We start from the raw sequence: 22,327 nt of genomic DNA on the forward strand, positions 1-22,327 counted from the left end.
ATTGTCCACATATGTAATGGCCAAGTAAGAAGTGCAAGTACAAGTAAGGCCTTGTAAGAATGTCATTGGGCCTCATTACGACCCAGGCGGTAAGTTACCGCCTGGGCCGTGACTTTACCACCATGGCGTAAACTACGTTTACGCCATGGTGGTTGGCGGACTTACCGCCCCATTCCAACCTTGGCGGGGCGGTAAGTCCCCAATCCCCATTTACCCTTCCCCATTCCCATTTTTGCCCCATAGGGCATAATGGGAGTGGGGAAGGCGTTAATTACGCCACCGTAAATTACGGTGGCGTAATTAACTCCATGGTCCCTTAGCGCCATGGATTTTAACACCTGCTAAAAGCAGGTGTTAAGTCCGCCATGGCGCTAAGGGACCTCGTACTCAGGCGGTAAGGGTCGGCGCTGTTTACGCCGCCGTAAAACCCTTACCGCCTGGGTCGTAATGAGGCCCATTGTATTTTCCCTTGCTACCTCCCTTGCCTTGAAGTGCTCTTAAACACATGGCGCTATACAAATAAACTATCATTCATTCATGCATTCACATCAAGCTCGGCTATCCTATGCATCTCAGAATCCCGGTTCTCCATTAATGTAGTGACTATCCTAAACATTCCTTAAAACTTCAAGATAGCATCCAAAACACCATCAAGTATGGCAGTTCAACATCTACTCTTCATTTAAACACATCTAGGTGAGAACCCTTCCCGACCCCTGCACACCCATCTCCTGGGGACCGTCTATCCGGCCCCAGGATGTAACAGGAAATTGTTGGATCGCTTTGGCCTAATACTGGAGACATCCCAGAAAACCATGAAAATGGCAGATTTCACCCCCGGTTAGATGGGCGTTCCAACAAAGCATCTTATGATTTCCTTGAAAAAAAAAAAGTCCAAGGCTGGTCCCTCACTACTGACCAGCCAATTCCTAGTCAGGAGGCCATACGTTTGATTTGATCTTCGCCTCAGCATCATGGTCCGACCATTGCCTCATGTTTTTTCCACCACCCAACAGCCACTCCAACTTTGCGACCAACATTTACAAAAAACTGATAATCATCCATTTTAGACAGCACCATCAGAGAGCACGCTGGCCGATCAGGATGCTTGTAACCCTGGCTTTATTGTATGGTACAAATCTGCACTCGGAGCAGCCTGGATAGCAAGGGCCCCCTCCCTTTTTTTCCACACCCCCCCAAACCCCTTACCTCTTAGCAGCTATGTAGTTTCCAACTTGGATGCTGAGGGACTGTTTTTAAAAAAGTATTTAAAAAAAAGAAACGTACCTTTGTCATCGCAGCCCAGCTCTGTGCTGTGCTGTCGTCCCCGAATTCCGTTTTCAAAGTTGATGACATCATGAACATTGAAAACAGACTTCGGGGACAAGAGCACTGCACGCAACAAAGTTAAGTTTTATTTTTTTTAAAAAAGACTTCATTAGCATCTGCGTAGGTAACTATACGGGTGCTAATGGCGATATTACCCTCAGCGGCAGGCCGACCCTGTCGGTAACGGCACTGCCATCCACGTTAAGGGACCCTCACTTCGCTCGTCCATCAACTAGGGAGGCAAGCCATTACCGACGGGGCCGGCCGACCGCTGGGGGTAATATTAGCTCAATAAAGAAAGTTGCTATGGACTCCTTCGCTAAGGATTTTGTCTACTATCCATTGGAATGCAGGAATAAGACAGCTGAAGAAATTCCACTCTGAGATTACAAGTTTCTTGGATCATCTACCCCCATTCTAGATGAAATGCCTCAAGACTTCAACTAAAATGAACAACAAATGTTTCAGCAGTGACCTAGCCACCCCGAAAAGAGAAGGTTGCTGGCTAGAGAGAAAATGGGAATCGTCTAAATGGGCGGAATGCAAACTATCCTGTTGCAGACACCCCCAGAATGACCAAGGCTCCGAAGCGTGTACTGGGGAACAATAATAGCAGACATGAATCATGCAAGGCCCTAACAAGACCTCCAAACTATTCCAAAATGTCAGAGAAACCACTAAGCCAGAAGCCTCCAGACCAACCCTGTCCCCTTACCAAACTTTAAAGATAGCATTCTTCTTCTCCAAGAGAATTGTGAACATCAAGAAAGTCCTCCCTGCCCAACACCATCTCCCCCTCACCCTGCAGGACACAAGCCCCACTGAAATCTTCAATACATGGTGACCAGTCAAGTGTGATACGTTTATTACAATCACCAACAACCTGAAAGCCTCATCCTTCAACAAGAGCCATGCCCGGCATCATTCTTGTAACGGCATATGGGCACATTGACACCAGGTTGGGATGCCCACCTTCAGCCCTGAAAAAAACACGCTCCACCCCTATATCCTCCTGTATCGCTTCCAAAACCACTTCCTAATTGGGGCGAGGCCTTCAAATGGTTTAATCCTCAGGTCGGTTCTCATTTGCACGATTGTCGCCACCCGGTGCCCTCCCACAAGGATCAGCACTCTCACCTTGGCTCTTCGATGCATACACGAAATCCTTAAAATCACTGCTGCACTCGTTCCAGTGAACCTATCACTGATGGCACGCAACTCCTAGCTCAGATCATCTCGGATCCGAACCAACTCAACCCTACAGCCCATTACACCAACTAGGTCTTTGACTGGTAGTCCGGGATTAGCCTCAGCCTGAAGGAAGATACAACATAAGTGATCTTGTTCAGCCTCAAGAACCATTGGTCAATACCTTTCCCTATTGCTACGTACCCCCTTCAACCCCTACCACTCAAGAGCCTTGGAGTCATCTACGACTCTGCCCTGTTGGTGGCAACCCCAATAATGAGCATATACAAGAAAGCAAACCTCCAACTGTACCTCCTACAGAACACTACCTGCCCCTTCTAGAATACGGCCAAAGGAAAGAACTGGTAGAAGCCCTCATTTAATCACATTTATTCTACTGCAAGAAACTACCCCACTGGTGCCCTGAAATGCCCAATTCAGACACATCAGCTGGTCCAAAACAGGCCCACCAGACTGGTGTGCAATATGAAATGACAAGCTGATATCTCCCCTAAGCTGACACCTCTAAAATGGCCGCCAACAGACCAGAGAACTTTGAACAAGATGTTGTGTCTGACCCCCAGGCCAATTCAAAATTCAGGCCCAGGGTATTTGAATAGCCTCTTCAACATTTATATCAAAGGAAGAGATCTGAGGTCCACCAACTAGCGACTACTTAGGTTTACATTCAACAAAACTGAGACTGGCCTCCATAGACTCAGATCTCTGGAACACCCTCCCCATGTTCAACAGACACATTCAGAAAATAGTGCAATTCAAAAGAAACCTTATGCTACAGCCACTTGTGGACATTATCATTTTATAATGACATTTTGTTTTCTATCCCCTAGTTCACTGGTCTGCAAAAGGACTGGGAGTCCCAGTCCCAACACTCACATACCTACGTCTCCCCCACTTGCCCCCACCCTTTTAAGTGTTCTTTTTGCTGTTCATTACAAATGTTCTGTGAAGGCCACCTGCATGTGAGTTGTGTGCGGTTTCAGTGCTCCCCTATATGCCCGAAACCCCTTACCCACCACTGCCCAGTTGTTGTGCTTCAACAAAATACATATTTCTTTGGTCCAAGAAATTCTGTTATGAAGCAAACTGAAGAAATCCTCTGCACTTTGCACTATGGAATCCTCCTCTTTTGCTGGTATTCCGGTCATTATGGCAGGGATGCTTGCAAAGGCTACGCTTTTTGAAGCTCCTCAAGCTAGAAGTCGGGGGTCACCTCATGTGGCGCCATGGCTCAGTTTTGGCAAACGGGGTACAGATCTCAGCATTGGATTCAAGTGATGTTCACCCTACGTTAGCCCCATTTCAGCTCCACAGGACTTTGTAAATTGACAGTCAAGTTGCTAGAACAATAAACTCAGGTCTGACTATTTTTATTTATTTGGATTTCTAGAGCGCGCTACAGTCCTTAGGCATCGAGGTGCTAGTATAGGCAATTTCCATTCCCATCTTAAATTTCACTTCCTTTGTCTGGTCTTTAGATCTCTTCACGACCTTGCTACCCCTTACCTCTCCTCTCTTCTCTCATTTTACACCCCCTCTCGCTCCCTTCGTTCTGCCGATCTCTTCTTACTTTCAGTTCCCCCACTCCCTTGGGCCTCTTCTCGTTTCCGTTCCTTTCAGCTCCTTGCCCCCTTACACTGGAACCCCCTACCTTTCTCTATCCGTTCCTCCCCTTCCTATTCTTCCTTCCGCTCTTCATTGAAATCTCTTCTTTTTCACTCGCCTCCCTGATCCCCTTCCCCCCTCTCACCCTTCTTTCCCTCTTTCTTCTGCCCTTCGCTGTGTTCTTTATTGTCCCCTTCTCTTCTAAATCTCCCTTCTTCCTACTATTCACTTTACTCACTACTCTCTCTTCCCCGTTATTTCTCCACCCCCCTCACCTCCTCTTCTTTCTCATATGTAAATTGTTCTACATGCTGATTTTCTGGTTAGACCCATGTTTACCATTATTGCTTCTACTGTTCCATGTTTAATGTATATTTTGTTGTTCATTGTAAAGCGCCTTCAATTAAGGCGCTATATAAAACAATAAATACAAATACAAATTGTAAGAGTGCGTGATTAGGGGTTACATTAACATCTGCCCAATCATTTGGATTCTTAGTTACAGGTACAATTTGGTGAATGATGATGGACTGTTCCTACATAGACCGTTTAAGCATTAGATACTTTGAGAGAAGAGGTGAGTTTCCGCAAGTATGAGCAGTGAGTCAAAACCAGGGGCTAGTGTGAGAGCAGGGGTGCCGTGTTCAATTATACAAACAGCCTAGTTCTGACAGCTTTGCGGAAGGCAATGTGGGAGTTGATCATCCTTATGTGTGCAGGTAGAGCATTCCAGTGTGATGCGGCCATGGCTCAGAAGCTGGTGCCGCCTGCGCGAACCCTGCGTGTCTTGGGCATGGTAATCCTGTTTGCATAAGCAGTTCTGGTGGGCCTGGAAGAGGTGTGCTTGGTTAATCTCTGGACTAGGTACAGGGGTGCCTGGTCATGTACGCATTTGTGCGTAAGTGCGAGGGTTTTAAAGATGATTCTTTCTTTGACGGGAAGCCAGTGCACCTTTCTCGACACCTCAGATCTGGAGAGCCCCGCCCTAGGGCTATAAATGAATGTGGATTCTTAATATATCAATGTATTTTGTGTATGCACTCAACCAGCACATGCCCTACCTGCCATATTATTAAATGGTTCTTGTTGTGCAAAAAAGGAAAAAAGGAAAGAATTATGCCAAATTAATGTATTGCGTTTCTTATAAATACCCTGAAGCAAGAGCGTTTTGTGATATTAATCTTATATATTGTTGCATGGACGAATTTATTGTGATTCATTTAAACTTTTCAGTCATACATTGATACAAATCCTAATACAATAAAATCCATTTGAAAATACATTCATTATGTCAAACCCTGGAAATCTCTAGTTGCGAGGTAACCCTAGTAATTATTCTACTGTGTTCAGTTAATAAGTCATAGGGCCTCATTACGACCCAGGCGGTAAGTTACCGCCTGGGCCGTGACTTTACCACCATGGCGTAAACTACGTTTACGCCATGGTGGTTGGCGGACTTACCGCCCCATTCTGACCTTGGCGGGGCGGTAAGTCCCCAATCCCCATTTACCCTTCCCCATTCCCATTTTTGCCCCATAGGGCATAATGGGAGTGGGGAAGGCGTTAATTACGCCACCGTAAATTACGGTGGCGTAATTAACTCCATGGTCCCTTAGCGCCATGGATTTTAACACCTGCTAAAAGCAGGTGTTAAGTCCGCCATGGCGCTAAGGGACCTCGTACTCAGGCGGTAAGGGTTGGCGCTGTTTACGCCGCCGTAAAACCCTTACCGCCTGGGTCGTAATGAGGCCCATAGAGTACCGTGTACAGTCAATTAGAGATCATTTAAATTGAAATCCAAATTGGAAAAATCATTGTATCCTAAAATGAATTTGACTGCACAAGCATCTGTATCAATTCTTAACCGAATTCATTGGCCGTTTCATAATCAGAAAACAATTGAATTAAATAAAAGCATTGGCAATGCCAACGGTTTGGGCGTGTGTGGAGGCATGGGAAAGACAATTGCCCAGCACTGCTGTAGTGGTATTAACTGGCCATTTGATGGTAGCAATTGAGAAAATGGTGCGTAAAATGTATTTATTTATTTGCATTTTTAAAGCACTCACACAGCCCAGGGGCATCGAGACTATGTTACAGGAATATGTCTCTTAGTTGCATATTTAAAATGCGCTCAATACCCAGAGGTTTCTAAGCGCAGGCCCGGGGATCGTATCGTCTTGTTTCCAAGGCAAGCACGTTGCCGCTGAGCTATCCTCCCAGGACAAATATGTATACACAAGCCAAAACTGTTGGCATTGCCAATGCTTGTTTTTAACAGGACTTCAGTGAAGGGCACACAAAGTGCTTATAAATGGAGTGGCCGAGGGCAGAGGAGGGTAAGACATTTTTCTAACACCAGTAACGTGTTTACAGCTCCAACTAAGTCAATAACTACTGCTTTGAAAACAGACTGACAGGCACTTTGAGTGTAAAGTTTGATGCTATGGCTTGATTAAAGCAATCTCAAAGGGTTCCCATAAGGCAGTGTTCTGGGTGGGGAGGGGCAGGAACTGGGTGCGAACGGCCATAGGGATTAGCATGCCCATGGCCTTGCAATGGGTGTGCACATTTCCAAATAACAACTTCAAGCTTTGTGTCCCCCCACATGCCATTTCTCCCGATCTGTACTCTAATGCGATAGTTGCGGCTTATAGGTGGCGCAAGCGCCACCTAGTAACCCAAACTAAAAGGCAATATATCTTTGAATGTATTTGATTGCACAGGCATCACATGCTAGTGGTCTTAAATGCCCACCATGACATGTGTGCCTGTTGTAGAAATGTCAGTGCGCTACAATGGGGTTGTCAAACTGGAAGTAAACTGAATGTGTAAACTGGGAGTACACTGGGGTTGTAAAAAGATGATATAACTGGGTGTGCTGAACTTGGAATATTTTGCACCTTTTTCTAACAGGGAATGTAGAAGCATATGCGAAATGTGTGATTATTAACTGGACGCACATTGGAAATGGGTAAACTGCAATACAGACGCTGGCAATGCCAACAGTTTGGGCTTTTGTGTAGGCATGGGAAAGGCACTTGCCAGGCGCTGTCTTAGTGGTATTAACTACCCATTGTTGGTAGCAGGTGCAAAATCGTGCAAGTACCTGGGCATCTAATAGCAGTGCCTGGCAAAAGCTTAAAAGGTGTGCACAAGCCACAAATGCTGCCTTTGCCAATGCTTCTTTTGACAGGACTTCTGCGAAGGACTTCATAATGCTTATAAATCGATTGGTTGAAGGCAGGCCTAATAAGACATTTTAATTACACCAGTAGCGTGTGTACAACTCCAATGAAGTCATTAGCTCTCAGAAGACTGCTTTAAACCAACACTGGCAGGGACCTGGAGTGGAAACGAAATAACACAACAAAAAACGGGGCAATTTGAAAAGAGCCACCTGTGCCATCTGTTAATTTTGCACAATATGTAAAAAAGAAGTATTTCAGGTTGAGAACCACATTTAAGCAATGTACACTGGGATCGCAGGTGTTATTGGCTAGCAAGACCCTTGGCCCATAATGCAGGTCGCGGGACTTTACCTGCCGGTAATGCACCCCTACGAGGCATACATAGCTAAGCAAACCCGGCATGTGCGAAGGGATTCTAACATCTGTTTTAAAGCCAAAATGGACGCCATGGATATAGAAACAGAATCCCTTTTCTATGTTCATGACAGCACCAGTGATTGATGGGCAATGGCGGAATGGATCACTAGGTAAGTGGTGGCTGGGTGTTGGGTTGGGGTTCGTGTGGCAGCTTGCATGTGGGGGCTTAGGGATGGCAGGGGGCAGTGCTAGGGGCCGTTGGTGGCAGAGAAAATGGCGCCTGAGGAGAAGAATCAGTGTACTGCATGGAAGGCAGGCTGTAACAAATAGTAAAGCCAGCATTTCTGGCCCCCTGATTTGTCTAACATGACAGGCAGCGAGTTTGTGGGAGCCTACCCTGTTCACCTCTAATGACATACCAATTTCTGTGTATAACCCTGCAAGTCATGTGATGTTTTTATTCATGTCTAATGCAGTTGTTTGTATGTGTTACTTTTTCAGGGGCTGCAGTCCCTCCAGGGGACGGATCAGACTTCAGTCAAAGTGAGAGGGTGAGAGCAGCTTTAGCTTCTATCTCAAGACTTCACTGGGTGTTGTGCAGTGCTGTTGGGATATTGGGGGGCATGCACCGAATGGCGGTTCCAGTGAAGGAAAGAGGGTCACTCATATGGGAGACATTCAATGTGGCAGGGAACCCTTCACTGCTCACCAGAGACCAAGGCAAGTGACACCCAAGGCCTGGGAATCATTACTCCTGTGTGACCCACGTCCATCACTTGCACCCATCTCTTAGGCTTGCGGTAGCACAGACACGTTAGAGCTGGCATCACACATAAACCCAGAGCTTGGTGCTACTGATATGCCAGCCTAGGGCACGGAATAGAATGTAATGCCAATCCGTGTTTGGCATGGATCTTAATCAGTGCTTAATTTGTAAAACAAGTGCCTGGCCCAAATATTTTCGAGCACTCTTGTGACACCGCGGGTGGACACCACTGCTTGCCACCACCCATAGCTGCTCCCCAAAGTGTCGACATATTTGGGGTTACACTGCAGCTCGCCCCCTGCTAATTGTGGTTGATAGATGCACCGACTATCACCACTTCATAATTAAATTGAGTCAGAGACAATAGGTGCTGGGGCTCAAAAATAAGTGCCAGGACTGAGCACTGGCAAACACCCCCACAAATTAAGCCATGCCCTTAATGTTTTATGATCCATGCCATGATCATGCAATCATATCGCGGAGCTGGGGGGCGAAGCGGAAAAAGTTCCATCACACATCCTCCAGCGGCTCTGTGTCATGAAACCGCCTGACGCGTCACCATCATTGACGTTTCATGCGGGCGGAGATGCTGGAATCAATATGGGTGCCTTATGTTTTTTGCACCTGGGAAAACCGGGAGGGTTCCATTTCAGAGGGGTGTACAAAGGCAGGGAAGCACAGGACTGCCTGGATTGCCATGCCTCAAGAGCAGCCCTTCCCAAAAATAATACAAATTGTACGGAGAGGGCCACCGACTAATTAGTCCTCTCCCTGTGCATTATGCGACACATGCAAAATGCCCCACTGCGAGTGGTAAGTACTGGTGATGGCATTGTAAGCAATGCTTTATGTTGTAACCAATGGTGATAGTGTTGCAGTGGGTAACATGTTTATTTTTTATTGGTTATTTATAGTGCGCTTAATACCCAGAGGTTTCTGAACGCGGACCCGGGGATTGAACCTGTGTTGTTCATCGTTTTGCTTCCGAGGCGAACACGTTGCCCCTGAGCTATCCTCCCAAAGACATGTGCACTCTAAATACAGTTGATACTTTTTTTCGAACCTGACTAATGGGGGTGATATAGTGGATGCTGTCACATGAGTGGAGTACAGTGAAGGTCATTTAAAACAAGCAGGCTAAATTTCAGGGGACAGGCCAGCATTTGCACTCAGGTGCTCTTGGATCCCCTGCATGCAATTTTAAACGTTCACCAGGCAGAAGCAACAAGGAAAGGGGAATCCAGGCAGAACCACCTTTGCTCTTCATTTTGACACTCTTTTTTGACAAAAAGGGTTGCATTTGATAATGTCGCCGTGAAAAAGCCGCTAGGTAGGCAACTTTTTTTCCTGACCCCTAAAATTCCTTCCTCAAATATTTTAGGAGGGGTATCATTGTACCTCCAATCCGAAACTCTTTGATTGTCTGGAGGGTGCATTTTTAGGGAAATGTCGCCACCTGGTGGCCATTTTCACTGCAACATTATTACTGGATATGCCAAAAAGTCAATGCTGCCTGACAATTACAATACGCAGGTGGTTTTTCCTAATGGACACCTAGGGAATCCTCCTGCTTACTAGCAGGCGCTAATTGGAGGCAGATCCCATAGGAATTCATTCCTTTTATGTCGGCATGATAATCTCATGCAGGTGCAAAATAAAGTTCCCACGCAAGAGGGAAAAGGGAAACACTGCACAGGTGTTACCCCTCGTCAGGCTCAAGAGGGAAAAGGGAAACATTTCACAGATGTTAACCCCTCGTCAGGCTCAAGAGGGAAAAGGGAAAACCTGCACAGATGTTAACCCTAGTCAGGCTCAAGAGGGAAAAGGGAAACACTACACAGATGTTAACCTTTCGTCAGGCTCAAGCGGGGAAAGGGAAACACTGCACAAATTCTAACCCCTCGTCAGGCTCAAGAGGGAAAAGGGAAACACTGCACAGGTGTTACCCCTCGTCAGGCTCAAGAGGGAAAAGGGAAACATTTCACAGATGTTAACCCCTCGTCAGGCTCAAGAGGGAAAAGGGAAAACCTGCACAGATGTTAACCCTAGTCAGGCTCAAGAGGGAAAAGGGAAACACTACACAGATGTTAACCTTTCGTCAGGCTCAAGCGGGGAAAGGGAAACACTGCACAAATTCTAACCCCTCGTCAGGCTCAAGAGGGAAAAGGGAAACACTGCACAGATGTGAACCCCTCGTCAGGCTCAAGCGGGGAAAGGGAAACACTGCACAAATGTTAACTCCTCGTCAGGCTCCTCATCCACCTTGTATCAGCTTGAAGATGCGGCAGAGCGGAACATGAAGGCATAAAAGCAATACACCTTGCTTTTGCGCCTCCATTTTGTGATTCTTCTGGAACAAAATGAGATCCAGTGTGCTGACGATAGCAATGAAATGGACACCACGTGCTCTGCCTTGGCGGGTGCTGCTGACAGAGTGGACTCTGCAACTTGAGTGGATATAGTGATGATGATGATGAGGAAGATTGCCATGAGCTAGTGCATGCCTTGTGGCCTCAACTGTTCCATTCTGGGACTTATTTCCTCTTAGATCTACTGCATTTAGACTCACCTGCTGGCACTGTGTACACAGTGTGCATGTATGTTACTCATGTCAGTGGGAGAGTGTGGGTTACAAGAGGTCCGCTGTGTTTCTCTCCTGGTGCTGTTACATATATCCCTGGGGTGCCACTTTGCAGCATTGGTGGTTAGTGTGAGTCATATAGCACGTGACAGTCAGTGATACTGATGGGATGCTGAGCATGGGTTTTAACTTGACAGATTAAAAGGATGGCACATATACCATGTCTTCTAACTAATGTATATTGATAGAGTGGATAGCATGTTCCTAATCTGAAAGGCAGTGGTGAGGATTGAATTCATACCATGCGTTCTAACTCGGCTGAGGAGTGTAAGGAGTGTGTTCCAGATAGACAGATGATGATGGAGTGTAAGGAGTGTGTTCCAGATGGACAGGTGATGATGGAGTGTAAGGAGTGTGTTCCACATAGACAGATGATGATGGAGTGTAAGGAGTGTGTTCCAGATAGACAGATGAGGATGGAGTGTAAGGAGTGTGTTCCAGATGGACAGGTGATGATGGAGTGTAAGGAGTGTGTTCCAGATGGACAGGTGATGATGGAGTGTAAGGAGTGTGTTCCACATAGACAGATGATGATGGAGTGTAAGGAGTGTGTTCCAGATAGACAGATGATGATGGAGTGTAAGGAGTGTGTTCCAGATGGACAGGTGATGATGGAGTGTAAGGAGTGTGTTCCAGATGGACAGGTGATGATGGAGTGTAAGGAGTGTGTTCCACATAGACAGATGATGATGGAGTGTAAGGAGTGTGTTCCAGATAGACAGATGATGATGGAGTGTAAGGAGTGCGTTCCAGATAGACGGATGATGCTGGAATGTAAGGAGTGTGTTCCAAATAGACAGATGACGATGGAGTGTAAGGAGTGTGTTCCAGATAGACAGATGACGATGTGTTGCAAACTGACAGAGATTCGTGAGGGTGGCTTATTACAGCACGGGTTCTACCTTCCCTCAAGATGGCGCTAGTCAGAGCGCATCAGGGGCTTTCTCTATTTACATGACTAGTGTTGGCAATGAGGGTGGTGCTCTGGTGGCGCGCCGTGTTCATCACACACTTGGAACCAAGTTCCCTATCGCTTTTGCTTTTGTTCTTTAGATGCACACCTGGGTCTTCCAGTCCAGGTCGTCCATGATGGAGGCACAACCCGTGATCGCAGAGGGCAGCCTGGTCTACATCAAGGAGGAGAGGATCGCTTTCCTGCGCACACCTTTTGGCTGGAGCAAGCTGCTGGTATGGCTCTACCACTGGGGGTCCACACAAAACCTTCCATTCCCTGTCCGTGACTAGCTGCAGACTGATATCTCAGAGTCCCTCCATTATGAAATAGATGTTCCCCTACGTGCTTCTGTTGAAAAGATGCAGGGTCAGCTGAGAGAAAAAGCTGAGCAGTTTGCCATTAGCAACCTGTACCTACCCATACATCTTACATGGTGGGGGAGTTAATAGTGCAGCTGTACCGCATATGAGTAAGAAGTCTGAGCATACATCTTAGGTGGTAGAGTGACAGGCCAAACAATTAAAGCTGTGTGGGTCTTGAGCAGAGCCTGTGAAATGTCAAGCTCGATAGCTCAGTCCACCTGGGCATGTGTCAGTCCTCTCTTTCTGATGTTTTGGGTGGGGTATTAGCATAATTGGCCTAAAAACATTTGACCTAAAACATTTGATCGAATTTGTCTGACCTTTTTTTTGGTCAAATTTAATTAAATATATATATATATATATATATATATATATATATATATATATATATATATATATATATATGGTGGTTAAGGGTATAGATTAGGTTGAGGGAAAATGGTGCGGTTACGGGGGTCTCCCCCCACATTTTAGACTGAAAAAAGTCTATTAAATGTGATCAAATGTGATTAGGTCAAATGTTTGAGGTAAAATAGACCAAAACCCTTTGGAGGTTTATGTGAGCAGTGCAACATACACCAGGTCGAACCACTGTTTCTCTCCTGTCTCCTCACAGCTGGAAGAAGCGGAACCCAGGCTTCCTATGGATGACCCCCGCGTGCCTGAAGAAAACCTGGTCAGCTTTAATTAAAGGATCTTTGCCTAAATGTTTTTCATTTCCATACTTGTGTCATAATAATCTATAAGGTGGGTGATGCCGCTGAGCAGCTCCGCTGGAGAGACAGGACCTGCAGGTGGTGGGGAAAAGGAAGAGGCGGGTGAGCATCGGGTGGAGAGAAGAGCCAGGATAATATTTCATTCAGGCGCTGTGCTTGTATTCCAGGTCCTGAATGGTAAATTCCTGTGGGATGTGGAGGGATGAGGCATAGACCTTCTGGAGCAAGATGATGGGGACATTGCCTCTGTGCTCCTGGCTCCTGGGCAAGGGTCACTCCAGTCCACTGCGTAGCAAGACTTCCAGGAAGAGAGCAGGCTTGACTGCAGTGTCGCATTTCTCCGTTCTCAAATCTCTCCTGACCCCAATTATCCGTTGATGGTGGGTCTAAATGAGCCTCCATTTAAATCTACAGAGCCTTTGAAGATAGGCCTGGGTGCGATGCTAAGGAATTCTAATGACACCCTGAAGGCTGAGCATGAGTGAGCAAAGCGGATGCTGAAGGTCCACAGAAGAGTCAGTGGCATCTGAAGAGGGAGGGTGGATCCATGTGGTTTCCGCGATTCCTGGGTTTACTAAATCTGGCTTTTCTGATTTTAAACGTATAAACGTGTTTTCCCCCTTTTCTAATGTGGCCTAGCAACTTCGTACTCTAAATAGCCTACGTATACCACACAAATCTACACTAACCCCGATCCACAAATTCGTTAAGACCACATGCTTCCCTTAGAAGTATCCTTCATTGTGTGATTGTGAGTGCGCTTCCCATCTTCCCATTCCAGGAGTACAATGTATGTGGATACAAGTGTTTATCACTTGGTTGTTACTAATTGTGTCTTTTTCTAAAAGCAGGAAGAAGATGAGAGCTCCAGAAAGGGCGAACCTGTGCCAACCAGCATCTTTCAGAGGGTGCCTTCTGTAAGACGCAGCAATGGGTTTTGTTGTGGGGGCTGGAGTGTTGGTAGTGCTGGTGTATTTTTTTTTAATGAAGCAGCCTAATTTTCTCATACATTGTGGTGGAATAGGCACCCTCAATTACAGGGATATTGCAACCCTAAAGGTCCAAATTGCTTCGTTCGCCAAATCAGACACAAATAACCACATCTGTTGCGGGGATGAAAGTCATCTCTCACTCAGGGATTTTGGAATCTCTGTGCCAGGACTGTATGTGTAACTGATTTGCTCTACCAGGCAGGATCTGGTGATTGGTAGCCCAATCTTTATACCAGAATTTTATGGTAATTAACCATCTCTTTCCCGATAACAATATTTGTTAATTTCAAATATCGTTTTCTTTTTAACCATAATGTGGCTAATATCAAGAGATTGATACTGATATGTGGTCATTGTTGACCAATTCTTCGTTTTAGAAATGGTCTATTCTTAGTAACCACTTGTTTTTTTCCATTAAAATAGGATGTGGTGATTGCTCAACAATCCCTTCTCTAAAACTGGATTCAGTAATCATTAACATATCCCATCCCTACAATAATGCATGGATATTTTTATAAAGAATTGTGTCTGATATGTCTCTAAATCAGGACATGGTGCCAGAGAAACAATTGTTTATATAAACCAGGAGCTATGATTTCTTACCAATTATTTGTTTAAGCCAGGAGCTGGTGATCGTTAGTCAATTCTTTCTTTGAAACCCGATATGGTGATTGCACATTCATTAATTAATCTAAGAATGTTTTTAATGGTAGCCATTCTATCTCTAAACTACGATTTTGAAGTTATGCAGCAATTTCTTCTCTAAAGAAATAATTGGCTGTTGAGAAACGATTAAGGGCCTGATTCACCAAGTGTTTTCCAATGGTATTGCGCCATTATAAAACACTTCAGTGAATCAGGCCCTAATTCTCTAAACTACAAGTTGGTAATCAAAAGCTTATCCTTTCCCTGTATGAGGATTTGGTGATTAGTAACTCATTGTTTTCAATAGCTCAGAGAAGTCACTTTTTTGGAGACACACTTGAAAAGTGTATCCACACACTCACTTACTTACTTTGGCTACATCAGGATTTGCCAATTGATAACAGACTCCATCTCTAGAAAAAGATGTTGTTGATGTTGAGCAATCTTCCCTCTAATTTGCTTCTAGTTTAGAGGTTACGTGTATAGACCAGGGTTTATTTGTTGTGAACCAATTCCTTCTCTGCACCGCACATGTTCATCGATGACCACTCTTTCACTGAAGCAGAAACTGGGGATTCACAAACAGATCCTTATCTCATTGAGGAATCTGTTACTTTTGACAGGATTCTCATCTTCAAATCCACTCCCCTTATTGACTACTCAGAGCCCCGGTTCAGAGATTCATGTTAAAATAGAAATGTGTTGTTCCAAGCAGAAACAAAACAATCCTTAAACACGTCATATTCTGACAAAAGAAAGAATGTGGTGTACGGACACGAAAGCCTTGGATTTTGCAGGTGCTTGATTTATGGCATGACAACGGTAACCATCAAGAATGCAGGGCAGCCACGTGGAGGGCATTCTCCCGGAGTTAGGATACTACTGCTGCACACACCTCCCCAACACTGAGGGATTTTAGCAGCTTCGGCAGCCCAAAGGCAGAACATCTCCAGGGCTGAAAAGCATAGGGGAGAATGTCCGCTTTCTGCACTGCCTTTAACCTGAGCCCAGAAACTGGTCCTCAGTGTTCTTTCTTCTTGTCTCTCCATGAATCCTTTTGTTCCATCCTCCATGTAATGCGATGTTTAACAGTATGTAAAACTTAAAACAGCACTGCAGCCTCGAAAGCATGTCAGGATTTTAAATTGAAGGTGTGGGGGCATCGCCGTGCTCCAGGTGGCGGATGCCATCTTAAGGCGCAAAACACCCCTGCCATGTGAACGCAGCTATCCCTCACGGCAGAAATGCAGTCTATCTGGACACACAATGAATCTACTTCTCTCACACTCTCTCTTGGCAACCTCATAGCACCCATCCACTTGCCAGCTTAATAAGTGGAGCTATTAGGGACCTGGCCACCCCTACCCAACTTCACTTAGGCTAAAACGCACACACGCATTCTCGACTCCATTGACAAATTTCCCATACCTAGACGTCAGTCCCCTTAGGGCGATCAACCCACAGCACGTTGAGATCATACCAATGGTGAAAGGCACTCGACAAATGACAAGTGATGATGATGAAGTGATGATGATAGGAAAAAGAAGGCTTAACAGTAAATCCACAATTGTGTTCCAATCTAGCAAAGGCCATCCTCTTTCCTTGTGTCCTCCGTAAGGTTACAGGACACTCCAGAGTAGTATCAAATTCACCTGCAGAATTTAAACTAAAAATCTTACTTTAGGAAAAAGTACCAATCTCAGGAACTGACCACCGCGGCGTTGTGACCTTTTACTTCCTTTTCAGTGCATGGCTGGCTTCAGAGCCCAACATGAATTGGAAAAGGCCACATTAGAGGACCACATTTTAAGGTCTTCTGGGGGCTTATTAAAAGTACTCAGCCTCAAGGAAGGTGCACGTGTAGACCTTGTGTGCAAATAAAATACAAATGCTTCACAAAGGACTGGGCCGTTAAGAACCCTTGACCCATTCCAATATTGGAAGATAAGTTAATCGAATGAATGAATTGACTTGAGTGATGCAAGTCTGTAAAATGTTGTGACTTAATGTGACCGTGACGTGCATGAGTGGGCAAATAGAGGCCTTCAGCATAGTTGTTAGTTGAGTTGTGTAAGTCATGGGGGTTACTCGTGTACTAGATGCCCACAGGGACACGATGCAGACCATAGCCGGCACTGCGATCTATAAATGCACGGTCTCGCCGATTCTACGTGATCCGACCGCGGCTGATTTTGCCACGGCCGGAAAGTTCGCATGAGAAAGGTATGAACTACCAAAAGTTTGCACCTTTCTCATGTGAACACACTTACATACTACGGGGGCTGCAAGGGTTTCCCCCGCAACCCCTTCAAACCCTCTGCACTATACCACACAGTATAGTGAGCGGGGTGTTGCGGGGGACACCCCTGCAGCCCCTGTATTTTTCCCATTTCTTTTCGCGGGTGTGCTACGGGGGTTTCCCGCTCACTATACCACACAGTATAGTGAGCGGGGTGTTGCAGGGGACACCTGCGCAGCCCCCGCAGTCTTTTTTTTTTTACTTACCTGCAATGCTACCACCAAAGGTTCGAACGTTTGGTGTTCGAACCTTTGGTGGTAGCATTTTTCGGTCGTATTGTACTGTCAAACCTTTTTTTTTCGGTCCGATCGTACAATACCGTCTGGCCATATAGGGTGCATCAGTGCAAAGGATGAAGCAGAGAATCCCTTGTTTTGTGGTAGATGGCACCTATAACTGTGTAAAGCAGTACAGGCAGGTTCCTAGGTAAGGGGCGGCCCGAAAGACAAAGTTATGGGTCTGAGTGGGGGTTGCTGGGAGCCTCTGAGTCCCATGATAGGAGAGCCTTCCAATAGAGGCGCTGTTTGCTGTCCAAGTGATATCCCGGGCTGGCCCGATGGACTGGATTGTAGCATTTCAGACTTGAAAGATCAGCACTATAGCGTAGACATCATGTGTACAGTTAAAAGGCCTTATCGTTGGTCAATTTCAAAGACAAGTTACATTTTAAGATGTGAGATAGGGTGTGAATGTGATCAGGCTATCGCCCCTGTTTATGAAAAGTAAACCTTGGATGTCTTTTTCTACGCAGCTTCGGCTGGCGGCCTTGAATGTCCCCATGTCTGGCGATATGCATGGGATACGCGGAGCGGATCTGCAGTGCTACCGCCAGTCGCAGGAAGCCTCGCTCTACGGCACCTTTCGGGCATTCCTCTCCTCATCCAACCAAGATCTCATCTCCATAGTGAAGAGGACGGACCGGAACCTGCCGGTGGTGAACTTGAAGGTGACAGCACATACAGTCATGGCGGGAGGCGCAATGGCTTCTGGGAAAACCAGAAGGAATCATGATAGACCGACATCTACCAAAGACCGTTGGGTCCTATGTTGCCCATTTCAGTATAGCATCAATGGTGTTCTGTCCTGGGCTCCCCTTAAAAGAAATCAATGATATCAGTTGCATGCATCTAAGCAGTTGAAGTGACATTAACAAGGTCACATTTTCTATTTTTTTAAATAAAAGCACTTAATTAGAAAGGGGGTGTCCTAGTGACATGGACTCATTTGTTTACTTTAAGCAGGCATCCTTAGTTCGTGGTTGACACACTTGCAAAGTAGCTACACTTCAATACAGTGGGCCTCATTACACGGATGGCGGTAAGGATTTACCGGTACCGGTAAAATACCGGTACCGGTAAATCCTTACCGCCTTACTACGAGGTCCCTTTGCGGGTTGGGGGATTTAACGCCTGCTTTTTGCAGGCGTTAAAAACTAACCCGCAAAGGGACCCAGGGAGCTAATTACGATACCGCAATTTGCGGTACCGCAATTAGCGCCTTCCCCATTCCCATTATGCCCTATGGGGCAAAAATGGGAATGGGGAAGGGCAATGGTGGAAGGGGGAATTACCGCCCCGCCAACCTTGGAATGGGGCGGTAATTCCCCTTTCCACCAAGGCAGTGCCGGTATTTTACCGGCATGAACCATGGCGCTAATAGCGCCATGGTTCTCCGCCATCCGTGTAATGAGGCGCAGTGTCATGGTTTGATTGTCCACACTTACCAATTCCATCTTCCAATGCATGTCAATGGGGGGTGAAGGCACTTAGGGCCTGAGTCACACAAGTGTTTGATAATGGCGCAATCCCATAGGAAAACGTTCTGTGAATCAGGCCCTTCATTACTGATGCTCCTTGTCGTCCGGTTGGGAGTTCTCAAATGACCCCCGCCTCTGTCACCAACGATATTTGTCTGATTACAGGGTGAGGTGCTGCTGAGAAGCTGGAACTCTCTCTTTGAAAGCCCAAAACACAGTTTCCACCCGAGGACCCCCCTCTACTCCTTCAATGGCCGCAACGTGATGCTCGATCCACTCTGGTAAGGAGGCAAGAAGAAAGGGGTCTCAGGGTCACTTCTACCGCAGCCTTAGGCAGTGGCAACCCTTTAGGCAACCGACACACCCGAGTGTTTTTATTATGTGGTTTGCAATGTTGACAGCATAGTTAAGATGGCATGAGATGGGTGTTTTTATTATGTGGTTTGCAATCTTGACAGCATTGTTAAGATGGCATGAAATGGGTATTAGCATAATTGACCTAAAAACATTTGAACTAAAACATTTGATCGCTGAGATGTTCCTATCCAAAGAGTGACAATTATCCCCTCTGTTTCTTGTGTCCTTCTGCATGGAGCTTCCCAGGAAATCGATGCCACATATGAACATGTATGCCAAACTTGATGAAATCCCATGGAGGTCTTCTAGCTGTAAAGGGAAATTATAAAACAACCATCTTTCATTTTTGCAGAGTAGGTTTTTATGTAGGAACCCACCCACCCCTTGATTTCAGGGTGCATATCTCGAAATTGTCCACTTTGATTTTGGATAATTTTGGCACACGCCTAACCCGTGAATGGTGCACACTGCATACATGTTTGCAAATCGAATCCCCTCGAATTCAAGATATTTATCCTGAAAAAAAAGGAATATGTTTGCATTCTCTCTCAGCCCACTCCCAGCAGAGCAGATGAAACAGAAGGCGGGGAATAGAAACACGTGACTACAGCTAACCATTGGTCTTCAGCAGAATGACGTCTTCACAAGCACATGTGAAGGGGAGAGCACATCAAAGGAAATGAGGAGTGCAGAGCAAAAACAGGAGTGTGGCTTGGTTGTGAAGACACATTCTGATGGTGGATTGTGACCATGGATTAGGAGTGCATATTACAAGGGTGTATTCTGAGCTAATTCCCCTGAAAATCTAAAAAAAAAATGAATGTATGGTATAATTGTTCGAATTTCGGCTATACTCAAATTTCGTACCACCGCAAATGGCGAACAATTATACCATACTATCCCTATATAGCGAACAGGCAGGGTGGGGGTTGTGGGGTTGACCCCCACTCCCTTGTTTGCTATAACGGGATAGGGGGTCGCAGGGGTGTCCCCCGCTTTCAATACATTGAAAGTGTGTGGGAACAAAAATAAAAATTAACAAAAGGGCCCTGTGGCACTGGTTCCTATCCACGTAATTGAAGGCAACTGGTGCAGCAGGGAGACGGAGGAGTCGGCAGTACACAACGAAGTGTGTCGCCAAAAGGTAAGTACGGGGTGGCAGGTAAGGGGATGTGGGCAAACTAATGCGTGATTATACTACGGCATACATTTTTCAAATGTGACATTTTCGAATTTGGAATTTCGCACCTCGGCATAATCACGTACATCCATTTTGAGGGCGATTTCTGAGGTTAGGTTCTGAGGTCTGGTTGTGAGGGGACATTGTGAGCGAGATTTATGAGAGAGGATTGTGAAGGTGGATTGTGTGTGCAAATGGTCAGGATGGTTTCTAAGGGCTGATTGTGAGTGTGGATTGTGAGGGTAGATTGTGGGAGCATATTGTGATACCGTTTTTGTCCCTGGATTGTGAGAGCAAATTGTTAGGCTTGTTTGCGGGGGCAGATGGCGAGTGCCGATTGTATGGGTAACCCTTGAAGGAACATTATGAGGACATTTTGTGAGTGCAGGTTCGGAGTGTGGAATGTGAGGGCGTATTCAAAGTGGGGCTAATAAGGGCTGATTGTCGTGTGGATTGTTACGGTTGATTAAAAGAGCAGAACGTGAGGGTTGTATGTGAGAGCTAATTGTGAAGGCAGGTGGTGAGTGTGAATTGTGATGCAGGATCCACATATAATCAACACCTGGGATGATTGGCAAGTTGTGTTGCCGGAGCCTGGCAAGTGTCTGAGCACTGATACTTTACCCATTCCTGATGCTTTCTTCTTCTCTCACTCTCAGGCCTCACAAGGCGGCGTGGCATGGTTCCAATGAGCGAGGGGTCCGCGTGCGGAACGCCAACTGCAAGGACTGGGCAGTGACCACCAAAGCCGAGGGAATGGCCTCTCCGCTGGCCCGGGGGAAACTACTTGGCCAAGTGTCATACGGCTGTGATGCATCCCTGGTTGTTCTGTGCATCGACGTGGCCTTCCCCTACCTGCACATGTGGTGATTTCAGTCCTCTGCGAGACTCTGGCTGGCACCCCCACAAGCCCACTAGCTGCTGTGGACACGTGATAACGGTCTGGCAAACCGGAAGTCTCCAGAGGATACTTTCTGAAGGAGCCACAAAATGGTGGCTCTTTCAGTTTGGGCAAAGCAAGTGGCCAAATTACACATCATTTTCCTGGTCCGGCGAGTACCATCCACCTCCCCCACGCCCTGGAACGCCCTGGAACGGATCATCCTTACAGCACGTAAATATGACTATAGTAATGATGTATGGCCTTCCCTATCTCTCCTGGACAAGGTTCTCCATTACCAGAGATCGGTGAGTCCAAAATGATGTTGATCATTTTGTTGCCGGGGCAACCACCTCCAATTGCCCAACAGCAGAAGCAATGTTTTCAATGCGATTCCAAATGAATGAACTCCAATACATTGATTAACCTATACCAAGATCACCTGCACAGTACGCTTGCAAACCTGTTTAGCAAATTGACTTTTTCCATAGAAATACACTAAACATTTTAAATAAATAAAATCACAAAAAAAGTGCACCACGATACATTCATAAGCCAAAGAAATGAAAAAGGCCCTGTTACAAAATAGAAACAACTTTAACTGAGCGAGAAGGTAAAGGCCAAGATGAAGGGTCAAGGGAAGTGAATTCCAAGATGTAGGCACACTATGTGAAGGCCACTGTTTTGGGGGTTTTCCCTTCTTGCCTTCACAATCTCATACCTCATCACAGTAGGACTGCTTTTACGCGGTGTAAAAGCGTAAAGTAAAAATGCACCCCCGCGGTCCCCGCTCCCCTTGTTAGTCATTAGCGGATTCGATTTTTTTCCCCATGCCGAATGCACAGTAAATGGAATTTGACCTTCACCAAAGATGAGTAGTAGTCTTAAAATGCTCCATGTGGAAGTATCCAAGTCACATTATTTCAAAAGAGGAATCATTCTGACCGTTTATTAATAAGATGGAAATGCACCCTTCATGTCAAACGGGATCAATTGCTTCCTCCCTTAAATCTTGGATATCACTCGAGGGAACAATATCGTCAGTCAGAGAGGTATCCTCTAGTGACCGTATAACATTAAAAAAAGA

General features: G+C 45.9%; 1 protein-coding gene across 1 annotated transcript in view; it reads left to right on the plus strand.

Moving 5' to 3' along the window:
• LOC138520650 (collagen alpha-1(XV) chain-like) overlaps positions 1 to 21,930 on the plus strand; it is a 49,261-nt gene extending 27,331 nt beyond the window's left edge. Inside the window, exons 7-13 of the mRNA XM_069632944.1 lie at positions 8,193 to 8,242; positions 12,152 to 12,286; positions 13,032 to 13,091; positions 13,980 to 14,048; positions 17,819 to 18,013; positions 18,989 to 19,104; positions 21,020 to 21,930. Of these exons, the coding sequence (XP_069489045.1) occupies positions 8,193 to 8,242; positions 12,152 to 12,286; positions 13,032 to 13,091; positions 13,980 to 14,048; positions 17,819 to 18,013; positions 18,989 to 19,104; positions 21,020 to 21,230 (836 nt within the window). The 3' untranslated portion in view covers positions 21,231 to 21,930. The remainder of the gene's footprint in view (positions 1 to 8,192; positions 8,243 to 12,151; positions 12,287 to 13,031; positions 13,092 to 13,979; positions 14,049 to 17,818; positions 18,014 to 18,988; positions 19,105 to 21,019) is intronic.
• Positions 21,931 to 22,327: the final 397 nt, after the last annotated feature.

Source organism: Ambystoma mexicanum, chromosome 13 (assembly GCF_040938575.1).
Source record: "Ambystoma mexicanum isolate Mex_15411 chromosome 13, UKY_AmexF1_1, whole genome shotgun sequence".
Taxonomy (NCBI): Eukaryota; Metazoa; Chordata; class Amphibia; order Caudata; family Ambystomatidae; genus Ambystoma; species Ambystoma mexicanum.